The sequence below is a fragment of the Lathyrus oleraceus genome, chromosome 1 (assembly GCF_024323335.1).
Source record: "Lathyrus oleraceus cultivar Zhongwan6 chromosome 1, CAAS_Psat_ZW6_1.0, whole genome shotgun sequence".
Taxonomy (NCBI): Eukaryota; Viridiplantae; Streptophyta; class Magnoliopsida; order Fabales; family Fabaceae; genus Lathyrus; species Lathyrus oleraceus.
This window is the reverse complement of record NC_066579.1, coordinates 368,906,025-368,917,834: the sequence shown is the minus strand read 5'-3', so window position 1 is coordinate 368,917,834 and position 11,810 is coordinate 368,906,025. Positions and strand designations below refer to the sequence as shown.

Genomic DNA, 11,810 nt, shown 5'->3' with positions numbered 1-11,810 from the left:
TTTCAAAGTCCATACTCACATATCAATCAAGGGCCTATCATTTTTAAGCAGTTCTTCTGTTCTGTCCCAAGCATCACTGCAAAGTCACTTAAATTTCATCAAAAAATAAAAGATTTTCGGTCGACATCAAGTACTTGTCACTGCGGTTACGAGGTATTGTCTGATTTGATGTGAGAATTTTACAGTCCATTATATTTATATTTTAAAAAAAAAACTTATGATTTGTTTTGACTGATTCAATGGTTTAAAGTAGCATTATTAGCTTAGCCCAAAGAAAAAAAAGACCATGTCTACTTAAGTCAGTAACCCATTCCCTACGATTTGGTAAGAAATTATGGCTTCTAAAAAAAAGATTGAAAAGTGACTTTTTGATTTTGGTTGTGCTTGGTCGTTGCACTACTACAAAGTTTCTTACCTATAAATAACTTCTATGCCTTTCAAAATAGCCATAGAAGATATACACAAAGAGTAACTAGTCAGAAAGAAACTTATTCATCTATGCATCAATAGTCAAATCTTTAATTGCCTATAGGCTATTGTATATTCACTATATTGTTAATGTATATGCATATATAAATAACTATACAAAAGTTCTAAGTTTTCATTCTCATCAGCAACCTTTCAGAGAATTATCCTACTCCAGCATTTTCTTCGTTCAGATTTTGTCGTTTCGATTCGTTTTTTTATAGAAACAAAAGATGGGAGGGTGTTTTTCTTCGAGATCATCATCCACGTCGAAGAAAATTCGTTTGGTTCATCTAAGTGGTTACGTAGAGGATTTCGAGCAACCGATTTCAATTAACCAAGTAATCCCTACTAGAAATCCACCAACTCATTTTGTTTGTACATCTCTTCAACTTCTTTCGTCTTGTTCTAAACCATTGAAAGGAGATACACAACTTCAACCTGGAAATGTTTACTTCATGCTACCGTATTCGATTCTACAAGCTGATGTTTCGCCTGTGGATTTGGCTTCGCTGGCGAAAAGGCTCACTGCGAAGGCGAAGACTAGTAGGTGTGAAGGTAAAAAGTTATTGAAAGGTGTTCCTTTGTCAAACCAAGATGGTTTGAGCAGTATTTGGAGTTCTCCGTCGATGAGTCCCGGAAGAGTCGCGGGGGCTGAGCAATTTGGTATGGCGTATGGAGGACGGAGCACGTGTAGAGGGCGGTTATGGAGACCTCTGTTGGATACTATTAGAGAGAAGTCATTCAATAGGAGTAGTGAATCAGATTTGAAAGAAAATCAATGAAGTTTGCTTAATGTTCTTGGATTGAGGTAATACAAGAGAGAAAGAAAGCATGTTAGGTTGTTTGATGAATCTATTGATTGAAAGAAAAACAAAAACTGAGACAAATTTCTTTTGAATATTTCTTGTGCTTTATATTTCTATGAATAATGTTTAATTTCAGTTTGTAGATTTCATGTTAAGTGTTTGTTAGTATTTGATCATCTCTATCATTAATTTGAAATCCCGATTAACGTACAATGTGATTACTGCACCAATTCCGACGCCGGATTATCTCTGAACTTTTTAATCCATGCGATCATCTATGTAATTAAAATTTATAAGATTAAGAGATTTTTCAGTTAGTGAAATTTGTAATATTTTTGGTACATTGTAAAGTTTATATATTGTATAATTAGAATATACAAAACTTATAAATTTTAACTACTTCATATGTATACATGGTTTAAAATTGTGGAATGCATTTGCAATTGCAATATAAAGACTTTTGAGGTCTTTGCAACTGCTAGTAGGCATTTTCCTGCATTTTTTGTTTTGTAATGTAAAAGTTCATAGCAAAATTTAAAACTATGATATGATATTTAAAGTCTAAAGAAAAGGACAGAATTGAACTCAAATATTTTGTTAAGAGTATGGTATCCAAACATGTACTTAGAGACAAAATTTGTTCCTTCTAAGAACCAACCAACATGTGGTACACTTTAGTTTATAGAGAGATTGGTTGGCCTAACTAATGATGACTTTGACAATAACTCATCCAATTGATAGTTTAATAAAATTGTACTAATATTATAGTACTCTTGAATTGGTAAACTATATCACGAGACTTCTTTCACCGTCATTTTGAGAAGTAGATATGTGTAGTTTCTGTCTCACCGTAATTTTCATATTTTTCGTACGCGCACATATATATATTACAATGTAACGATAGGAGAGTCCGGGACCCACTTTTGAATAGGTAAACAGTCCCAATCCCCTTCTTTGCTTTGAGAAATAGTGAAATGTTTTGGAACCCAAGTTACTCCTTTGGACTCTCTTTCTCTCAATTCCTCCCTTTGTTTTTCTTCCACACATTTCTTTGCTTCTCTTGCTTTTTCCCAGTCTTTGTTTAAGATGGCCTGGCTTAACTTACTCCATATCAGAGCTGATTCAGTTTGCCACACACTCTGATAAAACAAGCACAAGAAAATCTCAAATTCAATTCAGGAAAATGTACACCTTCACATTCATACATTTGCATAAAAAAATATTGTTATCCTCTGCACGCAACTGTAGAGACTGACTTATTGTTCATTACCTCTGCATCCTTAACGCTCGGAGTTTGAAGTCTTGAAATGACTTCTCTAGCATCATATATCACCCTTTCTTCTCCATTATTTGTATCCTTCAATGTTACAGTACTGCATCATATTATAGTATTAGGAACATAATCATCAAAATATTACAATGTGAGAAACATACACATACCTATCCCAATGTCCATTAACTTTATATAGAATCTTAGACGTCGATGAATCAATAATCTTCCCTTTTATGACTCTTCTACTTCCACCAAATCCAAAGAAAGATTGACTTATATAACATAACTCCGCCGCGAGACCAGTTTCTACACAACTGATATCCACATTCCCAACCCAATCAACTCCGGGAACCGGAAGAATCCTTATAAACAAATTTGGCGAATTCATTTCATATGTCTCTCCATGATTAAGAAGCTTCAGTCTCCTCTTCCCGTGCACCTGCGCCTCCACCGAAGTACCATTAAACTTCGCGACAGGATACTGACACCATATCATCTCGACGTTTTCCTTCTGATCCGTTGCATGGAGAGCAGAAACAGCAGGATGGTGCGCAACCTGTTCTAGTAGGACATTGAGATTTCCCTTGGAAACATGATGAGTCTCTCCGAGAACAGGATTGTAAGGAGCGAGGCCGAAAATCGGAGGGCGCGTGGTCGATATGCTACATGTTACAACAGATATGAGTCTCTCAATTGGAGTTATTCCAGTGTTGCATTTGCTTAGTAAATCTGAAGATGTGGAATATACAGATTCACCATAGCATTGAAGTTGTGACTTTGGGAAGTTGAATAATGGTGGTAGCTGCAGTAAGAACCAAAAATACAATGCTTAAAAATCATAAACTAGAGAATCTAGAGATGTGAAATTGGTTTGAACATGCTTGATTCGTATAGATTTAATTTTACCACTAAAATTGATTCTAACTAAAACATGAGATTTATAGATTTTGAGTTCCGAACTTGATTTTCGTACTAAAATTTATTGTTCCTAAATTCGACAGATTTATAATTGGATAATTTATGCAAAAGTGATTTCAGCAGTAAATTTTAGATTAAAATCACATTTTGACTTCAAATAAAATCAATTCTAATTGAAAACAAGTAAACCTGTCAAAATCAATTATAAGATTAAGTATGGGTTTGAAATAAAACTTGCCTGAAAAAGTGCGAGATCAGATCCTGGCCGCACATTCTTAAGAAGACTTAAAATACGCTGTAAAAGATTGGGAGCACTGTAATTTTCCTCAGAATCAGAATCAGAATCGGTTCTTAATGTGAATGGCTTCGTCAACACAATGCTATTTGCAATCTCCTGCATTTGAATACTAATATTGTGTGAATTTGATTATGGGTTATGTTTATGTGCAAACAAATTTGGGTTAATTGTTACTCCTTCAATCCATTCCTATTAATCTTGGATTTTATCATAAGCACAAGTATCTATTTTTTTAAACGGAAATATATATACTATAAACAAACAAACAAAAAAGGGAAAATTACAAATTTTGCAGAGAAACAAACCCTACAAAAAAAAGTAACGAACAAAACTAATAGCAGCCAACAACAAGAAAAAAGAAAAACTACTAAGGCGCCAACAAATTCTAGAGAGGGCAGCCGGCCAAAGAATACAGGATGAATTGAACAATTACGGCATATAACTTGAATGAATTGCTTTGTTTTTTTTAATGCAATATTGGAAAGATGATATATAAACGAGTCAAATTTATATGCTCTTTAATGTAGGCGAAAATATAGGGATGATTTTGAAAGATTTTTAGATTTATTTTTAGGAATAATTTACTTGAAAATATAAGGATACAAATTGTTAAAAAATTTCTAAAAAATGTTTTTGTTAAACATTTAAAAGAGAGGTTTATAGATAATTATACGTGATATGGGGGCCCACAAACTTAAGAAGTAAATCTCGGAGGGAATGCACTAATTTTATGATGTCATAAATGACGTGCATCATATTATATCATATTGAAAATTTAAAATGATATTCATGATTTAGTCGGTTGATGATTTTTTATTGAACGACCGTGTAAAATTTCTTTATATTAACGGTTGATATTTAAGGTTGTTATGAATGGTGTCAGTAAAGATTTGACACATTATCTCAATGGCTTTCAATTGGGGTGGGGGTATCGGATGGTGTTGCATAGTGTTAATAGGGTGTTATGGTTATATGTTTATGGTTCTTTGGCTATATGATTACGGTAGATTTCTCGAATGCTTTCAACATAGTAAATCGATCAACCTTATTGCGCGAGGCCATGGCGAGATACCCCAATATTTCTTTGTGGGTTGAGTTTCTTTATGGCCAGACAAAAAGGTTATGCCTTAAAGATGGACATATTATGTCATCCATTGGAGTGCAACAAGGTGACTCGTTATGACCACTCTTTTTTACTCTTGTGTTACATTCACTCATTCATCAAGTTAGAGACAATTGTAAGTCTCTTCTTCATGCCTAGTATCTTGATGACAAGACCATTATATGGGATTCGTAGGAGGTGGCTAAATCCTCTGACATCATTCAGGAGACAGGTCTAGGTTTAGGTTTCAAATTGAATATATGTAAGACTGAGATCTTTTGGTCTTCGTGTGACGGTAGTAAAACTTCGTTAGGATTTTTTCCCATCGGAGATTGGGAGACCGAAGTTAGGGATGAAGTTGCTTGGAGAGGTTGTTAGTCGTGATGAAGCTTTTATCAAGGGGTAGTCCATGAAGAGAGTTTTTCAGAGTTGTTGAGTTAATGTATCTTCTACCACAACTAAGGGATCCTTAGAGTGAGTTTATTCATCTTCGATCTTGCATGGGTATTGTCGAATTGTTTTTTGACCTAAGAACGTGTCAACCTAATCATACGGAGGAAACAACTATTTAGTTTGATAAAAAATTGTGAAGGGCGGTTGAAGACATCGTGGTTGGTGAAGGTCCTTTATTCAGGGACCTTCAATGGGGTGGTTTTTTTATCCATTAGATTTAGAGGATTGAATTTGTACTTGGAAGTAGAGGTTTCCTCATACACTTTTGTGCATTCTAACGCCATATCTTGACTGTTACATGATCATATATTGAGAGACAGTGAGGTATATGGTATGGAGTCTAATTTAGATAAAGTTTTGGAAGATCTTAGTGTTGCAATTTCAAATTTTGACCTTAATAGTTTTACTAGTAAGGATATCGCCCATCCTAAAACAAAACATATTTTGGCGAGTGTGTTTTTTTAATAAAAATGTTTAGGACGTGAATGTATAGTTTGACATGACCACAAGACAAAAAGTCGTTTTTGGTTGTTTGCAAGTCGCACATGCTCAGAACTTTATCCTTGCTATTCTCATTGATAGATTGGGTCAACATATGTCACCGGTGGAGTACCGTACTATCATGAGATACTGCTTTATGATTCTCTTATTTCCTATTGATGAGGTTTGTCTTATTGTTGCAAGGCGTGTTTGGATACATTTGAGGAACACATGATTCATTGTAAGGAGCTTCCAAACTTCAAAGCATGAACTTGTTAGGGATATCCTATTTGATATATTTTAGCGGGCTAAAGTATCTATGAAGAAAGAGGCGCCTATGAATTTTTTGAGTGACTCACATGAGAGAAAATTGACACTTAGACCAACAAATGTTCTGGTATACTAGTGGTTAGGAAGAAAACACACATGTGTGGACTTGACATGAGTTTCTTCACGGTGGGACTGAGGACGAGGTTTTTCTGTGGACAGACAACCCTCAAAGTCACTTTAAGTAAAGTGATCAAACATGAGAAAAAATATTCTGACAATCAATATGTTTTCATACCATTTATCTTTGGCACTTTTGATTTTCGAGGATCAGAAACAGTAGATTAGACTTATGCATAATAACAATGTTGTATTTTCTAGGTCTGAATATAGTTTTTAAAAGGATTGATTTTATCATTCAAAAAGAAATAGCGGTGCATCTTATTATTTGTTTATCTTTTGTGTAATAATTATTATATAAATTTTTTAATAACTTTTATTTTATATTTATAATAAAAATGAATAAATTCATACATATTAATAAAATACTATACTCTCTTTTATTCATTCAATCTTTTCACATTGTATAAAACAATTCGAGACTATATTAGTTGTTTTAAGAAGAGAAAAGTAGTAACCAATACTTACAAGTTAAGCAAATGAAAAATATTATTATTGCACTCGTTTTTTGGTACAATATTATATCACTATTCATTCCCAGCGTTATATGCACGAATTCGAAAAGAGAAAAGAGAATCAAATAATCAATTAAAGCATAGCATTCACATGTACACTATTACATGTAGTAAACTAAATCATTATTATAATTGAATCAATTATAATAATAATAATCGAACAATCCACTAGCAACATGTCAAACAAACATCGATATGAACAAACAACGAAGGTTGCCGGAAAACAGCTTTTCTGTTTTTTCTTCTTCTTTTCCGGCAACAATTTTCATGAAGAAACTAAGAAAGAAAAAGAGAGAAAAAGATAAGAAGGTGCGTACCATGTAAGGATGATGAAATTGATATTGGAATCAGAAAATAATATATATCTAAGATGAGTTGAGAAGATGAATGAATATTAATCTAAATTTTGCTGTTCAAAAAAGAAGATGAATGAATATTAAGCAATGGAAAATAATATATATAGAAGAGAGTTAATTTTTACCTTTGATTCATTTCTGGGTACAGTGGATGCTTTGTTTTGTTTTGCTCATTTTATTTGCTACTCCTGATCTTTCTCTCTTTTGTAACCTTCTTTTTGTAAAACCATATTAAAAATTGTTTCTTTTGGATTAAAATATTATTTCATTATTTTTTTAATTGTAATTGTTAATTTTTAAAATGAAACTCATGACAACCATTATCATTCTGCTACTATTTGACTCTTCATTCAAAGTATCGAGTCAACTTTACATTATCAAAATTTATTACGAGTTGATTTTGTATTTGTTTTAAGAATTTAAATTATATTTATCAAAAAAAGATTTTAAATTATATATATATATATATATATATATATATATATATATATATATATATATATATATATATATATATATATATATATATATATATATATATATTTGGAATAATGTTCTCAAATTTATTATTTATAAGTATAGTATTTTTATTTATGTGATTGATAGAAATTTAGATTTGTCAAAAATAATTGTTGAGAAAATACTAAATAATAAATATATTTTAAAATTATTTAAAAATAATAATTTTTTATTGTACAACGAAGTAAAACTATTCAATGAATTAAACTCATATTTGTTAATATAAAATTATTAAAAAATATATAAATTGAATGACAGTGGAAAGTTATATTTAATTAAATTATTTTCATAAAAATGTTATATTTTTATCTTTTAAATCTTAGAATAAAAGTATAAAAAATTATATGTATATAATATTTTTGGAAATATATTTTCACCCTTTATATATCGCTTTTTTTCTTTTTCAGATTTATATTTCACCTAAAATGAGATATGATTAAAATAATTAAAATGTCAATTATATTTGATTTTAATTTTAGTTTATATTACATTTGTTTTTTTTTGCTACTACTTTATTTGGGAGAGTAATAAGGAAATAAAAAACAATTAATTTAGTTTTTAAATTATCAAATGTCTTACCAATTTAATCTATAAACAATTAAAATCAGTTAAAAATTTCATAAACTATTTTACCATCTTATTATTTAATATCTTTTGAGGGACTAAATAACGGTGAAATTAAATAATAATTTAAATATTTTTAGTTAATTTTAATAATTTATAGACTAAATTGTTAAAAGAGTGATCATTTATGGATTAATTTGTCTCTTTAATAAATAAATAGGTTTATTTTAGTTATTAAGGATGGTAAGTAATGTCATTTATTTATTTTTTGTTGGTGTTCTTGGGTAGAGGTCAAGAAAATATCGACCCATTAAGATATTGAGTTATAATAAAAATGATTCAGTCTTAATGGGCGATCGTGATGGACGATGAGATCTAGAGTAGTAAAGGAAGGTGATTTAATGAAATAAGGTTACAAAACCTTGGGAAAATACTAAGTTTCGCCTTAGAGACCCATTCAATAAACTAGTATGATCAAATAAAGATCATTAGGTGGTAGGTTTAAGTCTAGGATGTGGATATATGTGCTTACATGTATAATGACTACAATAATCTATTGGTCTATTTGCTTTTGATGATGATAACACATTGAGGTGAAGTCTTCGTTTGATGTGATGAAAAAGTTTTAATGCTTGAAGATCAAGATATGAAAGCCTATCTATGAAGCACAACACAAAATGTCAAGCGAAATTCAGTGGATTTGGTGAAGATTTTTGATCAAGCAATCTCTTTGATGATGGTATCTATCAATAAGCCATATCAAGCCTCATCAGATAGAAGATGCTAAGTCCTAGATGAAGTGTTGAATCAAGTAAAGGATCTTGAATCTTCAGAGTTGTGAAAGAAATGAAGTATGAATGTTCGCCTTGTCCGTGTAAAGTGATATGTATCTCTAAAGGTATAAGGTTAACTTTGAAATTATTAACGAAAATCACACACACACACACATTCAAAAAATCGAAAAGCCTATCTAATTTTATTAAACTACCATAAACATTTTTTTTGCCTAGCTAATGGATTAAAAACGCATTCTAATCAAATAACAAGGTTTTTACATGGCATAATTGATTAGCCCATTAGGTTTAATCAATTATCCCTTTTGTAACCCTAATAATTTATTAGAGGATGCCATAACCGATTAGTGACGAAGCCATTTAAATCTTCTATATTTGAATCACATAATTGATTCTGTGATATGCATAATTGATTAAGTGATATGCATAATCAGTTATGAGCATTAAAAAGTTCACAGATTCATTCCATTTTTGTGCCAAACTTTGTCCTATAAATAGAGAACTCATTTCTTTTTTCATTCACACCACAAAAAGTATTTTGAATACTTATTCTCTCTCTCTCTCTCTCTCTATATATATATATATATATATATATATATATATATATATATATATTCCTCCCTCAGTATTATAGAATTGATGTAGTGGAAAATATTGTTCAGAAAGTAATTGCTGACAAGTCACCATTGTCACTGATGGTTAGAGTTATTGTGAATTCCACTGAAACAGTTGAAGATGAATCCGATAGAGAAGTAGTTGAATGTTTACTTCAGTTGCAAGTAACCTAAGATGACAAAACAGCGAAAAAGATTAAAGAGTTAGCTAATGGATTAAAAACTCATTCTAATCAATTAAAAAGGTTTTTACATGGTGTAAGACCCCAATTTTGACCCTAAGATCCCTCATGGCATCATAACATTGCATTTGCATAGCCTCAAGGATCATGAGCATCTTGGTTCCCTTTGCCTTTGGGTGGGACTCCTTGTGATTGGTTTGAGATCACCAAGCATGCTTGAATTATACATCATTGTTTCTCTTACTTTTGTTTACTAAAAAAAAAGGAGAAAAACGAAAAGAAAAAAAAACGAAAAAAAAAAGAAAGGAGAAAAACGAAAAAAGAATAATAATAATAATAATAAATAAATAAATATAATATAATATAACAAAAAAAATTTGGACTTGGGCCTCTCTCTTTTGAGCCCACAGGTCCACAAAAACCAGGTTATAAATTCAGAGTTTCAGTGAAACAAAGACATTCAATTCCTATTACCCTGACAGGAAAAAGAAAGTGAGAGAAGAGCTGACAGAGTTCAGAGCAACCTCCAGAGGCAAACCCTCAGATTGCTCTGCAAACCTCACGGGTGCAACTCAATTTCAATCGATCCTCCCCAATCAGGTATGCCTTATTTCCACTACTTTATACTTTCAACCTGAAATTTTTTGATACCCTTTTAATGCATGTGTTTGACATGAGGTTTAGGCCTCCTACCCTTGGTTGCTTTTTCTGAGCTTTTTTTTTGTGAATTTTAATGGCATGATTCATGTGGTTACATTTTGATTTGGGGGCAACTCTTGATTACCCTATCTTGTTTCTCTAACCTGTTTGTTGAATTTTTTTGTGAGGGCTCACATGACTCTTGCAGAGATGGTTTGCGTGGTTTCCCACTTTATTTGTGGGATACCCCTGGAGGTTTATTCCGATTACCTGTGCTTAATGGCTTGAGATATTTATTTGTGACTGCTTATTCCAAAGGATGGGAGCTACTTGGATCGTCAATATGATCTCAAGAGGGGAACTCCCAATGTGGTTTTATTTTCTTTTCCCTTATCTCTTGTATGTTTAGGAATTTAACCCTCCTTTTTTTTTCTCCCCATTCTAACCCAAGCCAAAACTTTTTGTGCAAACAATAACTTTTGTTTTCAACATTAGAAACATAAGCCTTATGCTTTTGATTTTCAAACTTTCTTTTCATAACACTTATTTTGAATTGAACCTTTTAATCCACTTTAACCATATTTTTGTAAATACTTTTAATTGATAAATATAACCCATTCAAATACTTTTTGTGGTTTCAATGGTCACCTTCTTAATCAAACCTTTTTTTATAACCATTAGCTATTAGGTTTGAGTTATCCTTGAGGTAGATATAATACTCACATCTATCCTTAGTGATGGACAATGAGTTTTCCATACTTATTATAGGGTTAACCCCTCACTAGCATGTTGAAGCTATCCTCACATGGTGGATTTGTGGTTTTAGGTTGAGTTTTCTCCCTTTGATAACAAAAGACCTTAAGGTTTTTGGACCAATCAATTCACCAACTTTTTTTTGAATTTTTTTACCCCGAACTACGAGGTTTTGATCCTAATACTTTTTTAAGATGGTACGTAGGCAATGGGTTCATCCATTCAAACACAAAATGTAAATAAATTTGTATATTCTTTTCTCATCCCTTCAATCATGTTTGCACAAATAAATTTGCACAAAAAAAAACAACCTTACAACAAATGTGAAAAGGGCTCCCTAGGAGTACCTAGGATGCTTTGGGTGCCTAACACCTTCCCATTGCATAACCCACCCCCTTACCCAGATCTCTGACATTTTTACTAGTTTTTGATTCGATAAAACTTTTAGGTTTTTGTTCGCTTTCTAACCATTCCTTTGGATAAATAGAAGTGTGGTGGCGACTCGACTTGTATGATTTACCTTGGATTTAGTCAATATCTCTAATGGTAACGAATACCTCGCTACAGAAAAATGGCGACTCTGCTGGGGACGTAATTTGCCTAGTGGGTTTTGCCTACTTTTCATATTT

The 11,810-nt window shown here is 31.8% G+C and overlaps 2 protein-coding genes across 5 annotated transcripts; one reads left to right on the top strand and one right to left on the bottom strand.

Annotated features, from left to right (window-relative positions):
* Positions 1-313: 313 nt before the first annotated feature.
* On the top strand, positions 314-1,368 carry LOC127137159 (uncharacterized). Its single transcript, XM_051063647.1, has one exon. The coding sequence runs from the start codon at positions 699-701 to the stop codon at positions 1,248-1,250; it is 552 nt and encodes a 183-aa protein (XP_050919604.1). The 5' UTR covers positions 314-698; the 3' UTR covers positions 1,251-1,368.
* Positions 1,369-1,880: 512 nt separating this feature from the next.
* Positions 1,881-7,316, bottom strand: LOC127137135 (oxysterol-binding protein-related protein 4C). 4 transcript variants are annotated; one of them, XM_051063640.1, is made up of 6 exons: positions 7,242-7,316; positions 7,078-7,125; positions 3,704-3,859; positions 2,715-3,349; positions 2,545-2,647; positions 1,881-2,413 (listed from the first exon to the last, which is right to left on the bottom strand). In XM_051063640.1, the coding sequence occupies exons 2-6, from the start codon at positions 7,078-7,080 to the stop codon at positions 2,162-2,164; spliced, it is 1,149 nt and encodes a 382-aa protein (XP_050919597.1). In that variant the 5' UTR covers positions 7,081-7,125; positions 7,242-7,316; the 3' UTR covers positions 1,881-2,161. The 4 variants fall into 4 exon arrangements, with proteins under 4 accessions (XP_050919597.1, XP_050919586.1, XP_050919579.1 ...); XM_051063629.1 differs by having other exon boundaries at positions 7,078-7,169; positions 7,242-7,310; XM_051063622.1 differs by having other exon boundaries at positions 3,704-3,872; positions 7,242-7,267.
* Positions 7,317-11,810: the final 4,494 nt, after the last annotated feature.